General features: G+C 44.1%; 1 protein-coding gene across 1 annotated transcript in view; it reads left to right on the top strand.

Moving 5' to 3' along the window:
* LOC143824549 (guanylate cyclase soluble subunit beta-2-like) overlaps positions 1 to 17,222 on the top strand; it is a 29,439-nt gene extending 12,217 nt beyond the window's left edge. Inside the window, 8 exon segments of the mRNA XM_077311937.1 lie at positions 2,316 to 2,532; positions 3,135 to 3,455; positions 8,690 to 8,838; positions 10,241 to 10,372; positions 11,859 to 12,013; positions 12,809 to 12,963; positions 15,217 to 15,321; positions 17,072 to 17,222. Of these exon segments, the coding sequence (XP_077168052.1) occupies positions 2,316 to 2,532; positions 3,135 to 3,455; positions 8,690 to 8,838; positions 10,241 to 10,372; positions 11,859 to 12,013; positions 12,809 to 12,963; positions 15,217 to 15,321; positions 17,072 to 17,190 (1,353 nt within the window). The 3' untranslated portion in view covers positions 17,191 to 17,222.
* The last annotated feature ends 344 nt before the right edge of the window (positions 17,223 to 17,566 follow it).

Below are 17,566 nucleotides of genomic sequence, written 5' to 3'. Positions count from 1 at the left end.
GGGTTATGGCTCCTCTCTTACCATCTCCCCTATTTGATTGGATGTTGTACAGGAGGGATGGATAGTGGATTATACCACTGTCTTCTTATTATATGCTGTAATTTTTATGTCCTATTCTGATATTTGAATGGGGTTATATTGAGGTTTTTAATTTATGGATTATGTGTAACCCACGAGCCGGTTTCCGGGAGTGGCGGGAAATAAAAATTCAAAATAAATAAATAAAATTTAAAAACTTGGACATACGAGCAATGCAATGAAATTTTGGAACCTCTTTAAGCAAAGGTGCCTGCCCAGTATTTAACATCAGACAGGGTATGTTTAGCAGAGGGACAGAAAACTTGATTTCATCCAGTTTCTTTTGTCTCTTGCTTAACTTTGTGATGTGCTAAAGATTTGGTTTTTAAACCGTGTTCTTTTAATAAATCTTTTATAAACTGGAAGTGGGCCATGGTTTTCTGATCCACATCGTGCTCCCCCAACTTGGAAATGCTAGCAGAAGTGCAAAGGAAAGACCCAGAGGGGTGAACCCTTGCAGTGTCTCATCCCCCACAGTGCTCAGGAGCTGGGGCTGTGGGAGACCAGAGAGGCAAGGCCTCAGATGTGGAAGAGGCTGCTAGGGGGTCATGGCTCTCCCAACTTTGACCCTGTACTTTAGCCAGGTGGTGGCAGCGCTTATCTGCCTGGAGTTGGAAACCAGCCAGAACAGAAGGTGGGCAAGGACAGAACTGGGCATACAAGTCAGAAGAGGGCTAGTTCCGCCACAAGATGTAAGAACATTGTTTTGTTGGAGTTACAGCATGCCAGAATTTAACACTACAGTATTCTGGAGCTGCAGTATGCTACATTTTTAACACTACAGTATTCTTGAGTTACAGTATGCTAGAATTTAACACTACTGTATGCTAGAGTTACAATATGCCAGAATTTTAATAATACAGTATTCTCAAGTTACAACATGCCAGACTTTTAACACTACAGTATGCTGGCCTTACAGTATGCCAGACTCTTAACACAAGATGCCGATGTTACCGTCTGCCAAACCTGTAACACTACAGTATGCAGGCATTACTGCCTGCCAGACTTTTAACACTACTATATGCTGGCGTTACAGTATGCCAGACTCTTAATAGTATAGTATGTTGGCCTTACAGTATGCCAGACTCTTAATACTACAGTATGTTGGCCTTACAGTATGCCAGACTCTTAATACTACAGTATGTTGGCCTTACAGTATGCCAGACTCTTAATACTACAGTATGTTGGCCTTACAGTATGCCAGACTTTTAACACTACTATAAGCTGGCGTTACAGTATGCCAGACTTTTAACACTACAGTATGCTTGAGTTACAGTATGCCAGAATTTGACACTACAATATGCCAGAATTTAATATTACAGTATGCTGGAATTATAGTCTGCCAGACTTTTAACACTACAGTATGCTCGCGTTACAATATGCCAGAATTTGACACTAAGGCATGCTCGAGTTACAGTATGACAGAATTTAATACTACAGTATTCTGGTGTTTAAAATTAGTCTTGAAGCTGCACTGAGTATATAGAGGATTCTCCTGTGGAGTGCCTAAGGCTCAGGGGAACAGCCTCTGCTTTACTTGCAGAAGGTCCCAGTTTCAATCCCCAGCATCTTCAGTGTTTTTTTTAAAGGACCAGGCAGTAGATGAACTGAAACACCTTTACCTGGGATCCTGGAAGGCCACTGCCAGTCAGAGTAGAAAATCCTATTCTTGATAGACCAACAGTCTGGTTCAGTATAAGGCGGCTTAATATGCATCCTATGGATGCGAAAGCTGGACGCTGAAGAAGGAAGACAGGTGGAGAATAGATGCTTTCGAATTATGGTGTTGGAGACGACTGCTGTGAATACCATGGGCAGCCAAAGTTACCAACAAGATAGTTTTAGAGAGGAGCAAACCAACTATGTCATTAGAAGGCAAGATATTACAGCTGAAGCTCACTTACTTTGGACACACCATGCGATCAGACTCGCTAGAAAAATCATTAATGTTCGGCATGGTCAGTAGCAAAAGGAAACGTGGTCGCCAAAGGATCCGCTGGCTCCACACGATCAAAGCCGATACAGGGATGACCAAGAATCAACTAAAAGAAGCAGTCAGGGACAGGGGCACACGGCAAAGACTTTCCTATAGAATCGCCGAGGGTCGGACACCACTGAACGGATAATATCATCATCATCAATGTACATTTTAAGTCTGAGGTAAACGTTTCTCCTCTAAAAGTAACCTGAAAGTTTTCTCCTGTATTTATGAAGTTCTGCTTATCTGTGTTCCTCAGCTGAAGATCAAACAGGCTGGCGTCAACATTCAGAAATTCGTACCAAGACTACAGACCACGGGTACCAGAATAGACAAGTATTTCACTATTGTCCACCCACAAGTTACGTTCACCATTCTCAGCATAAGGAAGTTTATCAACAGTCAATTTGTCCTCAAGGCCCGAAGGGATAAGCTGCCTAAATCGCGGAACCTGCGGCCCCTGCTGAAACTGAGAGGTACCAAGCAAAGCCGGCTTTTTTTGTAGGCAAGGGAGATGTTAATGCATCTGATTCTAAGGATCGTTATATTCACTCCTGGTCTACGGTGCCACTGACTAATACTCACTCTCCAGTGGAGCCACGAAAATTCTATAAAGCTTTTAAAAAGAAATACCAAGAGAGTGGGGTGGTTGTTAAGAGCAGTGGCATCTAGGTTCCTTCCCCACTCCTCCACATGCAGCCATCCGTACAACCTTGGGCCAGTCACAGTCCTGATAGTGCTATTCTCACAGAACAGTTCTGTCAGAGCTCTCTCAGCCCCATCTGCCGGCAAATAGCAGCAAGTCTACCTGGTCCCCCTTTCTATTTCCCTACAGTTTTGTGCACATTTACCTTGCAAGTTGTATGTTGTGGGGAAAGGAAGGGAAGGCGATTGTAAGCCACTTTGAGATTCCATCGTGTAGTGCGGGGGTTGTCAACCCCCAGTCTGTGGCCCGGTACCACAGAGAAAGCCTTGAGAAAGCCTGCCTTAGTTTAATGAAGGCCCTCAAAGACAGACTTAGATGGACTGGTAAGCAGGATGGAACCTCATACTATTATGTCTTCTTTCGAATGAAAAGGGCAGATGGTCTGGATGGAGGGCCTCCAGTGCATGCTGTACTTGTGTTCACCAAAGCTACGCAGTCTGGAGGAGCTAGAAGATCAACGGATGCATCTTTCCGACATCGCACCACATGACACGACGAGGGATCTGATCCTCTTCAACCAGCAACGGCTGGCAGAGATAGAGCTGTCCAACCAACTGGAAAGAAAGAAGGAAGAGCTCCGGATCCTCTCTAAAAACCTGGATGCAGAAAAGAAGAAATCGGAAGCCTTGCTCTATTCCATGCTGCCAAAACACGTGGCGAACCAACTTAAGGAGGGTCACAAAGTGGAAGCAGGTATGGGCCTTCCGTTGTCCGTAAGGTTTTGCAGGTTTATGCTGTGATATTGTATGCATAACCAGTAATGTCACTAGAACAGAGGTAGTCAAACTGCGGCCCTCCAGATGTCCAAAACAATTCCCATGAGCCCCTGCCAGCATTCGCTGTCAGGGGCTCATGGGAATTGTTGTCCATGGACATCTGGAGGGCCGCAGTTTGACTACCCCTGCCCTAGAAAGACACATGGATAGATTTTGGACCTAGTTATTTCAACTACAGTGACTGTGGGGCCTGATCCTGTGTATTTACTTGGAAGTAAGCCCCACTGAGCTGAGTATAATGCAATTTACTCCGTAATCCTGTGAATGAATGTGTGTTAGTTTTGCAGAAGTTGGTGGGAATGAATCATGGTGGTTGCCAGCCTCCAGATGGGGGCTGGAATTCTCCCTAAAGTACAGTTATCTTCAGACTACAGAGATGAATTCCCCTGGAGAAAATGTTAGCTTCAGAGTGCAGATTCTATAGCATCACCCCATGCATAATTTCCTCACCCCATGCATAATTCCATAAGCCTCTATCATGTCCTCCCTTAGTCATGTGTTTTCCAAGCTGAAGAATCCCAAACTCTGCAGCCTTTCCTCATTCGCTGAGCTCTCCCCACACCTCGAGATCCACCCTCCCCGGGCTCCACTCCCAAATATTCAGGAATTCCCGAACCCAGAGTTGGTAACCCTAGTAAGCACAAAATGTCAGTCTTTCATGTTAATAAACTTTGTTTTGGTAGATTAGGAGCCAGTGAGTAATTGCGAGCTTTTGCATTACAGATTTAAAGAATTTAAACTTTCCTTCCCAAATTCCAGCTACAAATGTTTACTTACACTCTCTCAGGAGTAACTGCTTGGATTCCATTACTTCATCTTTGTGAATTTAATCTGCTTTTAAAGCTGTTTATTCCCATGGCCATCCCTATATTCCCTGGCAGCAAATTCCACATTTTAATCACTATGTACAGAAGTATTTCAGGTTTGTTGGATACCCTCAAGTTCTAAGATTTTGGGAGAGAGGCAACATTTCACTTAGTCAACTCTCCCCACCCCATGCATAATTTCATAAACCTCTATCATGTCCTCCCTTAGTCATCTGTTTTTCAAACTGAAGAATCCCAAATTCTACAGCCTTTCCCCATAGGGAAGGTGATCCAATCCCTCTAATCATCTGGGCCGCCCTCCTCCGTACTTTTTCCAACTCTGCTATGCCCTTTGTGTGACACAATGACCAAAACTGCAGATGGTATTCCAAATGTGGCCTCACCATTCAGGGGCATTACAATATTGAAGAAGAGTTGGTTCTTAGATGCCGCTTTTCTCTACCCAAAGGAGTCTCAGAGCGGCTTACATTCGCCTTCCCTGTCCTCTCCCCACAACAGACACCCTGTGAGGGAGGTGGGGCTGAGAGAGCCCTGATATTACTGAAGAAGAAGAGTTGGTTCTTATATGCCGCTTTTCTCTACCCAAAGGAGTCTCAGAGCGGCTTACATTCGCCTTCCCTTTCCTCTCCCCACAACAGACACCCTGTGAGGGAGGTGAGGCTGAGAGAGTCCTGATATTACTGAAGAAGAGTTGGTTTTTATATGCCGCTTTTCTCTACCCAAAGGAGTCTCAAGGCGGCTTACATTCGCCTTCCCTTTCCTCTTCCCACAACAGACACCCTGTGAGGGAGGTGAGGCTGAGAGAGTCCTGATATTACTGAAGAAGAAGAGTTGGTTCTTATATGCCGCTTTTCTCTACCCAAAGGAGTCTCAGAGCGGCTTACATTCGCCTTCCCTTTCCTCTCCCCACAACAGACACCCTGTGAGGGAGGTGAGGCTGAGAGAGTCCTGATATTACTGAAGAAGAGTTGGTTTTTATATGCCGCTTTTCTCTACCCAAAGGAGTCTCAAAGCGGCTTACATTCGCCTTCCCTTTCCTCTTCCCACAACAGACACCCTGTGAGGGAGGTGAGGCTGAGAGAGTCCTGATATTACTGAAGAAGAGTTGGTTTTTATATGCCGCTTTTCTCTACCCAAAGGAGTCTCAAGGCGGCTTACATTCGCCTTCCCTTTCCTCTTCCCACAACAGACACCCTGTGAGGGAGGTGAGGCTGAGAGAGTCCTGATATTACTGAAGAAGAGTTGGTTTTTATATGCCGCTTTTCTCTACCCAAAGGAGTCTCAAAGCGGCTTACATTCGCCTTCCCTTTCCTCTTCCCACAACAGACACCCTTTGAGGGAGGTGAGGCTGAGAGAGTCCTGATATTACTGAAGAAGAGTTGGTTTTTATATGCCGCTTTTCTCTACCCAAAGGGGTCTCAAAGGGGCTTACATTCACCTTCCTTTCCTCTCCCCACAACAGACACCCTGTGAGGGAGGTGAGGCTGAAAGAGCCCTGATATTACTGCTCTGCCAGAACAGCTTTATCAGTGCCATGATGAGCCCAAGGTCACCCAGCTGGCTGCATGTGGGGGAGGAGCGGGGAACCAGATTAGAAGTCCACACTCCTAACCACTAAACCAAGCTCGCCATTTTATTCTCAATCCCTTTCCTAATAATCCCTAACAAAGAGTTTGCCTTTTTCACTACTGCGGCACATGGGGTTGACACTTTCACTGCACTACCCACTACAATCCCAAGATCTTTTCCCCCTCTCAGTCTCAGCAAGATCAGACCCTATTATCCCATGCCACATGTTGGCATTTTTTGTCCCAGTGGGCATCACCTTCCACTTACCGATACTCAACTTCATTTGCCACATTGTTGCCCAATCACTCAGTTTGCGGGGGGTTTCCTGGAGCTCCTCACAATCAGCCTTGGTTTCCACCTGCAAACCGGGCCACCACACCCCTAGTACTCACCCCTAGATCCAGATCAACGATGAATAAATTAAACAGTACCTGTCCAAATACTTGTCCCTTGTGGGACCCCGCTGCTTCCTGGCCTCCCTTGTGAGAAATGCATGCAACTTTTACAGCTGGCTTCATCCAGTCAAAACTCTATCTTGATCACACCACCCTGAATAGGTTGAGGCTGCCTTTCTTTTCCTCAATCCCAGTGTAGTGCTGTGGGTGCCACAAAGCGATACTAAGCTGTGTTTCAACTAACTTTTATAGAGGTATGTAAATTTACCTTAAATAGGTAAGTTCCTACACCAGAATGGTCATATATATGTTATCATCATTAAGGAGACTTTTTTTTCTCGCAGCTGACCCTGTAGGTTTTCAAGGCAAGAGATGTTCAGAGGTAATTTGCCACTGTCTGTCTCTGGAGTGATCTAGGCCAGAGGTCCCCAACCTTTTTATGACCGGGGACCGGTCAACGCTTGACAATTTTACTGAGGCCCGCGGGGAGGTAGTCTTTTGCTGAGGGACATTGCCGCCATCTGAGCCCCTGCTCCACTTGCCTTCCCGCTGGTGCCCCTGACTTCCTGCCACCCACCGGGGGGCGCTGCCAGCAGCATCTGTGCAGTGCCACGCTGAGGGGGAGCCCCAGCCATGGCATCCACCAGAGAGCACCAAAGGTGAGCCAGCAGCAGAGTGGCAGGGCAGCCCCCGAGGCAGCAGCCAGGGAGGAGGATGAGAAGGAGCTGTGGCCTGGTACTGTCTGATCTACGGACCAGTACTGGTTTCCAGACCGGGGGTTGGGGACCACTGATCTAGGACATCCTTGGTGACCTCCCATTCAAGTACTGAACATGGCCAGACCTGCTTATCTCCCAAGATCTGCTGAGATCAGGCTAGCCATCCCAGTCCCTTTACTCAAATGGGTGGCAGTAAGGCAGATTTGAGCACGGATTTACCAACGCATAAATCAAACAGGAATGAGCTTCACCTGCTGCTGTGCTGAACATGAAAGGAAGGGGCATGAACTCCCTTGCCTTGCTAAGAGAAAAATAATGCCGAGCTGTGCAATTACTACTCTACAGTTGCTACCCTTTGAACTACTCTGTGAAAGTAGCTTAAACAGGAGTAGCAGCTGCTCTGTCGTTTAACTATGAGAAATACTAAGGAGGCTTGATTTGCTGATTGACTGCTGTTAAAAGCAAAGCTTAACAACCACATCCTACAAGGGGAATGAGTTGTGAAAATTACACACGGTCCTTGGTTGTTCCAAGAGCAGCTGTATGACTCCTTGAACGTGGCCGTAGGCCTCCCAGAGCATTGGCAGAAAGCACTTTTCATTCGTGCTGGACTTCACGGTTGGGGTGGGACGGGGTGTTTGACTTCGGCACTAGAGCAGTCCCTGTGGTTCGTTTCAGGTAAGTGAGAAAAAATTCTGGCTTTCCCTGAAGATGCCAGAGGGGAAGCTGTTGATGAGGCATAAAGTCCTTGGCCATCCCAGGGTCCCAAAGAGGGACACAACTTCACAGCCGCAAACACAGAGAGAATTAAGGGAAATCCCAGACAAAGGAACTCGAGCTGTAATTAAGAGAGGGGCACAGTCTTCGTATTTCCCTCTTCCCATGTAGATCTTACATTGAACAGGGACTGGTTGCACCATCTTCTAAGAAGGAAAAGGTCAAGGCTAGCTGTTTTAGATGGCCATTGTTGACCATTTCAGCCCTTTGATGTCTGCCAAAAATGGTGTCTGGATTCCTGACTCACCACAGGGGCTAATAGCCTGCACATCTCACCCCTTCTAGTGGTTTATTTGTTCCACTCTTTTCATACTGCACTTGGGTTGGTGGTTATTGTGCTTTGCTGCTGTTGCTTGGAGGTGTCTCACACCTATTCTGGGTGAGATAATTTCTCTTTTGATTGTCACTAGTTTTCCACTGGCCTCTCTTTGTGAAATTCCCTTTCCCTAGTTTTGCTGGGACCCTGAACTGGATGGTCCAGTTCAGATCTTGTCAGATCTTGTACTTGGATGGGGGAACAGCCTGGAAGATCTTACATTGAACAGGGATTGGTTGCACTGGCCTCTAAGAACGAAAAGGTGAAGGCTAGCTGTTTTAGTTGGCCATTGTTGACCATTTCAGCCTTTTGATGTCTGGATTCCTGACTCACCATAGCGGCTAATAGCTTCCATATCCCACCCCTTCAAGTGGTTCATTTGTTCCACTCTTGTCATACTGCATTTCGGTTGCTGTTTATTCTGCTCTGCTGCTGTTGCGTGGAGGTGTCTCACACCTATTCTGGGTGAAATAATTTCTCTTTTGATTGCAAGTTTTCCACTGGCCTCTCATTGCAAAATAACAGTTCTCCTTTGATTTGTTCCCTAGGGGATTTCAGTTCCTGCACCATCCTTTTCAGCGATGTAGTGACCTTCACAAATATCTGTTCAGTCTGTGAGCCTATTCAGATAGTCAAAATGCTTAATTCCATGTATTCCAAGTTTGATCGGCTTACCAGTGTCCATGGCGTGTACAAAGTAAGCGTCCTCGGTTTCCTAAACATATGCATCGTGTCGATTTTCCCATACAGATCCTGCTTATAGCCAATTGTACCGGGTCATGCTTGCCTAAAGAATTCGTTTAGATAGCTAGGAAAACAAAAACAAAAGACAACGTGTTATAAATACTGACATGTCAACAGTATATCAAAATCACTCAATTCACGAAATGTCCTGCTGGTTCCTTGTCCACAACTCCTGCATGTTGTCTATCCCCTGCCCACAGATTCCTGTGAGGACTCTTCCTCCAATACCACTGCCACGTCCCTACAGCTTATCAAGGAATCTGTCCCCAATCAGGTGACCCACAGCATGTTAACTGATAAGCCTCCACTGAGGGGGACCACAAATGGGGGATCCTGGTGTTCTCACTTAGCAGCCCCTGGTCACTGGATGAAATACAAGACATGTGGACTTCTGGATTGCTCTGGGCAAGAACCAGAAAAGAGGAAAGGAGGCATACCCATATTGTGAGGTGGGCTGCTACCAGTTTCTTGCAGTAGGGCAGCACGCCCCACTGCTTCTTATGTACAAATCTCTCCTGCTGGACATGGTCTGCCCCAGATTTCGGCATACACACAGTTCATCAAGGTAGAAAGGTTCAATTGCGTTTCTCCGTGGCAGTGGCAGGGAGGGTTGTAGTGTTTACTTTCATGAAGATGGGATTGCATCACAACACAATCCCACCTTCGTGGAAGTATAAACAATGCCCTGAAGTGCCACAGAGCTGAAGGAGTATTTTCTGTCCCTGCCAGGATACCGGAGGCGGGCGAGGAACAGAGCCTGGAAGGCCCAGCTCTTCCCTGTGCACACGGGCCTGGTCTGCCATGGCCTCCAGTGGCGCCCACACCAAAAAATGGAAGGCAGAAACATCTGTGTTCCCTTACCATGCCTCATCAGATGCCCTAAAGTGGGCCAGGGCCAGGAGGGACTGGGCTGGCACCAACATAAGTGGGGAATAGCCCTGCTGCCATGCAAGCGCCAGCCTGGCCTTTTCCCCCCATGTGGAATCAGTCTCTATGATTCATGTATATTGGGTTGGATCCCAAGTACTGGGAGTAGAGTGCAACTTTCTTATCTCTTCCTTCGAGCTGAAGACCTCTGACTCCCCCTAGAATTCTGCTTCAGAGGGTCAGGCGACCTTCACAAACAGCGTGGAGGAAGCAATCTGGGGAGTTGTAAAGTAAGAGGAAGGAACTGGTAAAAATTAACCCTCCCTTTCCACCAAGGGAAGTGCCCCTCTTCTAGTGCTGGTACACCAGTAGAACACCATTGGATGTAGCCCACTGGATGTAAAATAAGCCTGTGTATGTACAAACAGCTGGTTCATCTTGCAGAATTAGGTCTTCACACCTACAATATGTCTCCCCTTGCTTTACAGGTGGAGACAATAGGCGACGCCTACATGGTTGTTGGGGGGGTCCCGGTGGCTGTTCCAAGTCATGCCGAAAGGGTGGCCATGAGAATTGCAGCAAGAGAAGTCACGAACCCAGTTACTCAGAAGCCCATTCAGGTAACTGAAATCACATAGATCCATGTCACGATTGTTACCCAGGGATCAAAAGTGAGTGCTCGAGGCCCTTTTCTGAATGGGTCCTTGCTGGTTTTTGCCAAAGCTCTTTCAACCTTCCATGTGGCCTGTCATTTTGAAGACTCAACAGTATCCTGGGCCCAGTGTCTTAGGGTAGGGTGCTTATAGCAATATGGCCTTGGCTATCTGCTCCTTTGATTCCATCTACAAAATCAAGACTTGTGGGGCTGTAGAGAGGGAAAAGAAATGTCCTGACAGTGACTTGGATGCACTGAAGCAATTCTGCACTGTGCAGATTTCTTAGCCCCTCCCTCTTGCTGCAGCCAAATGCTGTTCCTGTGGGGTCCCCAGTTCTTTAGCTCAAATACGTCTTTCCTTTACTGCACATCCCTTAGGCCAAATGGCAGCTGTGGATGCAATTTATAATTTATACTTATTAGAGATCCACTCCCCCTCCATATCTTAGTTCTCAGACAATCATTCATTTTTAACTTTAGCTAGGTGTCTAGAAACACAGGCTTGAGCTCATGTGTACTTGTTTGGGAGTGTCCTGGTGCTGTTATTGGGCAAACATAGAACTGAACTGCATGATAATTTAGAATATTTAATTATTTATTGTGGGGTGTGTGCAGTGTAGCCAGCAGATCCCAGGGTTGTTTGGCAGCCAGGCAAGGGATGTTTGGAGGTGGTTTGCCTTTCCCTGCCTCCGCATCATGATCTCTAGTATTCCTTAATACGGTTCTATTTTTGTTTTTTATTGTTTTAATTGTGTTTTGTAAAGGCCTTTGCCCATATACAATAAATATCTACTATCTATCTACTAGTATTCCTTGAAGGAACTCAATACACATCCTTGGAGGTCTCCCATTCAAATACTAGCCAGGGCCAGCCCTGATTAGCTTCCACGATCTGACAATATTGGTCCTACCCGGGTTATCCATCTCAGGGCTAGACTTCAAATTTATGATTAGAGACATATGTAGTGGTCATGTGCCTGAGCAAAAAAGACTGGCAATCATTCAGAGATACAATAAAAAATTGACTAGAGATTTTGTTACTAAATTATACGCCGGTGTTTCCTACACATCTACGTAGTATTATTCTGCATGGTCACAGAAGCTAGAATTGTTAATGCAAGGCACAGGAGCAGACTGACAACATCAAAGATATACTAATTAAAAGCAATGTGAACACGTTGAGGCAATTTGTCAGTCTTTAATTCAAAGATTGGAAGAGTTTTCTTAATTAAGCCCCCATGTTATTTGGCTTGATTGACATTTTTTTTTTTTTGTTTGGCAAGATGTATGTATATATAGTCCTTGATTGTAAACATACTGTAAATATTTATTTTTCTTGTGCTGATATCATTTTTAGAATAGGCTGGTTGAATGAAGACCATCGGACTAATTTCTTTTGCAGTGCAGAACAAAAAATTAAAAATATTTCCATGTTGCGCTTATGCCAACAGATCAGAATTGGGATTCACTCAGGACCAGTTTTGGCTGGGGTAGTTGGGGACAAAATGCCCAGATATTGTTTATTTGGTGACACTGTCAATACAGCCTCTAGGATGGAAAGTCATGGTCTACCAGATGAAATCCATGTTAGCCCAACAACATTCAGGTAAATAGCCCACAAAATAAGTGTTACAAAGAAAACTGGCCAGTTTTCTCTTTGGGGGGCATAATGTTTACATTAGCTACTTATCAGTCAGTGCAGGTTCCAATCCATAAAGAGATTCTATTGCAAGGTTCATGAATTTTAGAGCCTGTGAGCACCTTTGGAATTCTGACATAGGACGGTGGACACAGCCCCAAAATGGCTGTTGCACAGTGTGGAACCAACCACAAAATGGCTGCCCCAGCTTACCTTCATTCACACAGTGAAGATCATTGTGATGTGGTGGCAGCTACTGGCAAAATGCTTTTAAAAAAGCTTTGCAGTCAATAAATTCTCTAATGGCTTTGCTGAGCAACAGCCACACCTGGCTCCAACCAAGTTCTAAAAACACTTGGTGGGCATCATGAAAGCTGTTGGCAGGCACCCACAGGTGCTATGATGGAGATTCCAGTTCTATGGTATGCTGGGAGAAGGGAAAGGACCAACCTTGCCACTTGGTGCTGATCCTGGAACTACTCCCTACAGACCAGAAGCCTTCTAGCTTATTTCCAGATGGGGGGGGGGGGGGACGACTAAATCTGGATCAGAAGTGTGGGTAGCTTTCACTGACCCACAGTCATTTGCTCCAGCACAGGGTGAACTTGTGCTTCCAGTCCTTTAAAACTTGGTTTCCTGTTCAAAAGGGCTAAATGTGCCCAGGATTAAACTACAACAGTAAGCAAACTTTAAATGGCCATCTATAGCTACTTGTGGATTTTGTTTGTTCTCATGTTTACTTCTGTTTCCTGCATTGCACAGAGCATTGCAACACCAGGGATTTGACATAGTGGAAAGGGGAGAAATAGAGGTTAAAGGCAAAGGGAAAATGACAACCTATTTTCTGAGGCAAAACCTCTGTGCCTCCAAGAATGAAATAATGGGACACACGGAAGAGAATCTTGGCAATGGGGATGGTAAGCAGAGAGAGATTCTTAATGTTGTTTAATATTTGTGGTGTCATGAGGTGGCTCTTTCCTTTGGATTTTGTAACTGTGACAGACTGCACTCTTAAAAGCTTAGAAGTGCTGTACAAACAAATAAAGAACTGTGAAAGGTTAATTCTTCACAGTGCCAGAAAGCCTTGAGTGACAGGCTACTCCAAGAGATTGGATTATTTAGCATCAGTTCAACAGAGAAAGTCTTGAGGACGGACCCCTGAGGTGACAACAGCCTGAATTTAACCCTGACTGAGAGCAGTTTAACACAGAGTACTGGGGAAGGTTGGCAAGGACATGTGGGTAGTTAGGTGAAGACTCCCATTCAAGCCAGAAAAAGGGGTAGAACTTCTACTGAGAGAAGAAATTTCCCTACCCAGTGAAAAACATAGAAATAGCTTTGAGGAGTGGAAAGATCCCTGGTGTGGTGTGGTTAGAAACTTCCTTTTGAAACCGAAGGGTCAGTAAAGTTCAAAATGAGTGCAAGGAGCCTCACCTTATAGATCCCAAGTGATTGGGATCAGCTGATGAAACTCAATAATTAGCATCAGCTGAGCAGAGAAAGACTTGAGGGATGAATGTTAAGGTGAGAGTATGAACTAAAGTTTAAACTAAGCATAAAAACTAATGTTTCTGTATATACCCTTTTATTTCAGAGTTCAGTATTGAATTACCTCAGAAATGTTACCCCTAGTTTTGTTAATGTGAAATTTAAAACTCCTTAAGTGTAATTTAAGGGGGTTCTTGATCCTTCCATCAGGTTCCTGGGTAAGGCCAACAGCCAAAATATCATATAGTGACAGAGTAGGACACCCAGAGTTCTTCAGGTTTTCTATGGTGGCTCAGTCACAAAAACGAAAAGAAAAATGGAGGGAAAGTCTTGCTTCTGAGGGGGAGAAGTAGACAGGAGCATCATAATAATTATATTGGTTTTAATTTTATTTGTTAAAATATCTATTCCACAATCCTTTCTTGGGACTCAAAGCAGTTACTGAGTCTCATATTGTAAAAGGAGAAAGTTCTATCTAAAGCCTACATTTTGGAATTTTGATGACTCATCTGCTGACTGATTCATGTACTTATCCATGCTAGCACTCTTTTGTGTTCTTAGGTTTAAGGACAGGACATCAATTCTCTTTCCAATATATTCATCTTTGACACCATTGGAACAAATAATCAAACACTCGGTCCTTGAGCAGCTGGAACTGAGAGCTGTGATTTCTAAGACTCAGCATGGGTTTCGCAAGAACAAGTCATGTCAGACCAACCTTATCTCTTTTTTCGAGAAAGTGACTACCTTGCTGGATCAGGGGAATGCCGTGAACATAGTTTATCTGGATTTCAGTAAAGCTTTTGATAAAGTTCCGCATGATATTCTTGTTGACAAGTTGGTAAAATGCGGTATGGATACTAATTCTGTCAGGTGGATCAATAACTGGTTGACAAATCGTACCCAGAGGGTACTTGTTAATGGTTCAGCATCTTCTTGGAAAAGAGTGACAAGTGGAGTACCCCAAGGATATGTCCTGGGGCCTGTGTTGTTCAACATATTTATAAATGATTTGGATGAGGGATTAGAGGGGATACTTATTAAATTTGCAGATGATACTAAACTGGGAGGGGTAGCAAACACAACTGAAGACAGCAACAGAATACAGGATGATCTTGATAGGCTCGAGAAGTGGGCTAAACTGAATAAAATGAAGTTCAATAGGGACAAATGTAAAGTTCTGCATTTAGGTAGGAAAAACCAAATACAGCAATATAAGATGAGGGAGACTTGTCTTGGCAGTAGCATGTGCAAAAAGGATCTAGGAGTCTTAGTAGACCATACATTGAACATCAGTCAGCAGTGTGACTCAGTGGCTAAAAAGGCAAATGGGATTGTGGGCTGTATCAAACAGAGTATCGTGTCCAGATTACAGGAGGTGATGGTACCGCTTTACTCTACTCTGGTTTGGCCTCACTTGGAGTACTGTGTTCAGTTTTGGGCAACCCATTCTCAGGTTTACATAGCAGCACAACATTTATCCAATTCTTTTACTATTTGAATGTTATCCTTTCCTCATGAGTTTATATTCCAGCTTGCAAATACTCCAAAAGTGGTCAGGGATTCAAGGAGCAATATATTTGGAAACACATCTTGGTCAAATTTGTATCAGATATTTTGCCTGAGTCATAGTCCCTAATTTATCTGTGTCTCTGACATATTATTTCTTTCTGATGAAATAGATGCTTTGGGAAATGAAGGCAGCAACAATGTTGTTGCAATGAAGTATGCTGACTGCCAAGACTCAGTTCTGTCCATGGAAGTAGAATATGAACCAGACATCCAAGGTTTGTTTCAACATGTACTGATTTCATTCTGAGTACAGAAACGATGGGATCCAGCTTGTCACTATCCTTTGCGGGTATCTCCCCGTGTTTGGAGGGAGACAGCAAAAAGCAGCTATCCTCTTCATAATTTTCAGAGGCTTGAAATAGTTGCCAATTGAAAGTAAGGCAAACAATTGTTGACTAAGTATCTTTTTTAAATCAATGAAGTATTTATTTTTCAAGATGAAATTGCTTGTAAAATATATTTTAAATGTTTTGGTGGGAGAAACCTTCATCAGTTCAAATCAAGCAATTCATTAAAGAACCATAAGAAGATCTAATGGTGAATCCTTGTAAGAGACTCAAAATGCATTATAAGATAAAAGTTAGCTAAAAAGCTTACCATTTCTCTGTGTGACAGCGTTCCTAATTCCAAAAAGTTACAGTTGATGCATTTTAAGTTTTGCATTGAAATAGTTTAGTGTTTCACCATTAGATCTTTATTCTTTCATGAACTTGATTTGAATGGAGGAAAGTCCCCGCCCGAAATGTTTTCAATATATTCTGCAAGAAATTTCATCTTGCTAATAAATACTTCATTGACAAAGAAAAATTCTTAGTCAACAATTCTTTGTCTTTTTATTATAATTTACACAGTATAATTTATTCTTTATATAAGCTTTCTACCCTATGTATTCCTACTTCTCTTATCTTTAAATACTTGCCAGCACAAGAAGCCAATAAGGCCCAACAACCTACAGTCACCTCCATGTACTAGAAGTCCTTCCATGCATGAAGTTTCAGATGGGATCTAGCCCAACTTTTAAAATAAATCTCATGCTGTTGTTGGGGTTTTTTTTTTTACTCAGACCAGTTTTTTCCAGCTTTTTTTACTGTTGAGAAACCCAAGATATTCTTCAGACTTTGAGTAACCCTGGAAATAATATCAGCAGACCACACCTTCTTGCCATGCTCCCAGAAGTCACATGTCACTACAAGTGACATCACCCAGACCCTTCCACTGGATGTGACATCACCAGGCCACTCCCACAGAACAAACAGTGACAGCACAGATGATTTGTGAACAGAACCATACCTGCACTCTGGCCTGGCTACTAGTTCTTCTTCACCACCAGGAGCCTACAGAAACAGGCCTGGAGCAGACCTATGCCACTCCATTCCCACCCCCATGCCCGAAATGGCCCAGCAGTGTACTCCACTGAACCGGGACCAGGACTAGGGTGGGCCTATGCTGCTCCATTGTAAACCCCCCCCCCCAAGTATTTAAATTAAAATGAGAGTACTTACCTCTTTGGACTCCAGTCACTACCATGTGTGACGAGCCTTGGCCAACAAGGATTTGTATGACCATGGGCCCCCCCTTCACCACCCCCTCCAGGCCCATTATTGGTCATGGGAGGGAGCAGGTTGAAATGACCATATGTGCTCATATCATCCCATAATTTTGTTTAAAATTTATACACACAAACACAGAATTAACTAACTCCCGCAAATTGTTTCATAAAATTTAGATAAATCGACAGAGAAATGCACATTTAGGAAAAAGAGACCAGCTTTATTCAGTAAAGCTGTACTCAAGTTACTGATTGCCTGAGACAATAATTGCATACTCCTGTGGCAATGGAAATGGGATTAGGATTGTCCCACAGGATAACTAACAGACTGCTTCTATTCACAGCTGAAAACCAAGGGAAAATACCCCAAATTACTTTTTCACACCTATGTTTTCTTCTCCCTGGTTACCTATTAGGTGCTGAACACTGCTACCTCCCTGGAGAACTTTTGCAAAAGGAAAATGAACCATCACTTTTGGATCAGCTAATGTCCAAAAATGGCCACCCCCCTTCAGTGTTTTGTATTATACTTTAGAAAGACAAAAGTTCAGTATCCATGGTATGGACTTTCTATGGGTTCCCACACTATAGTTAATATTTAGTGAAACAACCAAAAGACTAGATTAGTTATTATCCATTGTAGACTCCACACATACCCCTCGTTCAGAGTTAATTGGAAGTTTTTTTCTTTCATGAGCAGGGTCACAATGCTGTAGTAGAAAAGCCACATATGGCACAATTTTCCCTTTTGTGCAACTTTACTGACGCTGATGAGTTGCTGATACACACCTATGACAATTTCATGTGAACAGAATACTTATGTAAGCAGCGTTAGGTCTAGGATGGAACGCAGACAATTTCTGTACAAGTGCAAGCTTCTGCATCAATGTTCTTAACCAAAGTTTGTTAAA

Source organism: Paroedura picta, chromosome 1 (genome assembly GCF_049243985.1).
Source record: "Paroedura picta isolate Pp20150507F chromosome 1, Ppicta_v3.0, whole genome shotgun sequence".
In the NCBI taxonomy this organism is placed as follows: domain Eukaryota; kingdom Metazoa; phylum Chordata; class Lepidosauria; order Squamata; family Gekkonidae; genus Paroedura; species Paroedura picta.
Note: the sequence above shows the minus strand (reverse complement) of the source record. Positions and strands in the feature narration are given on the sequence as shown.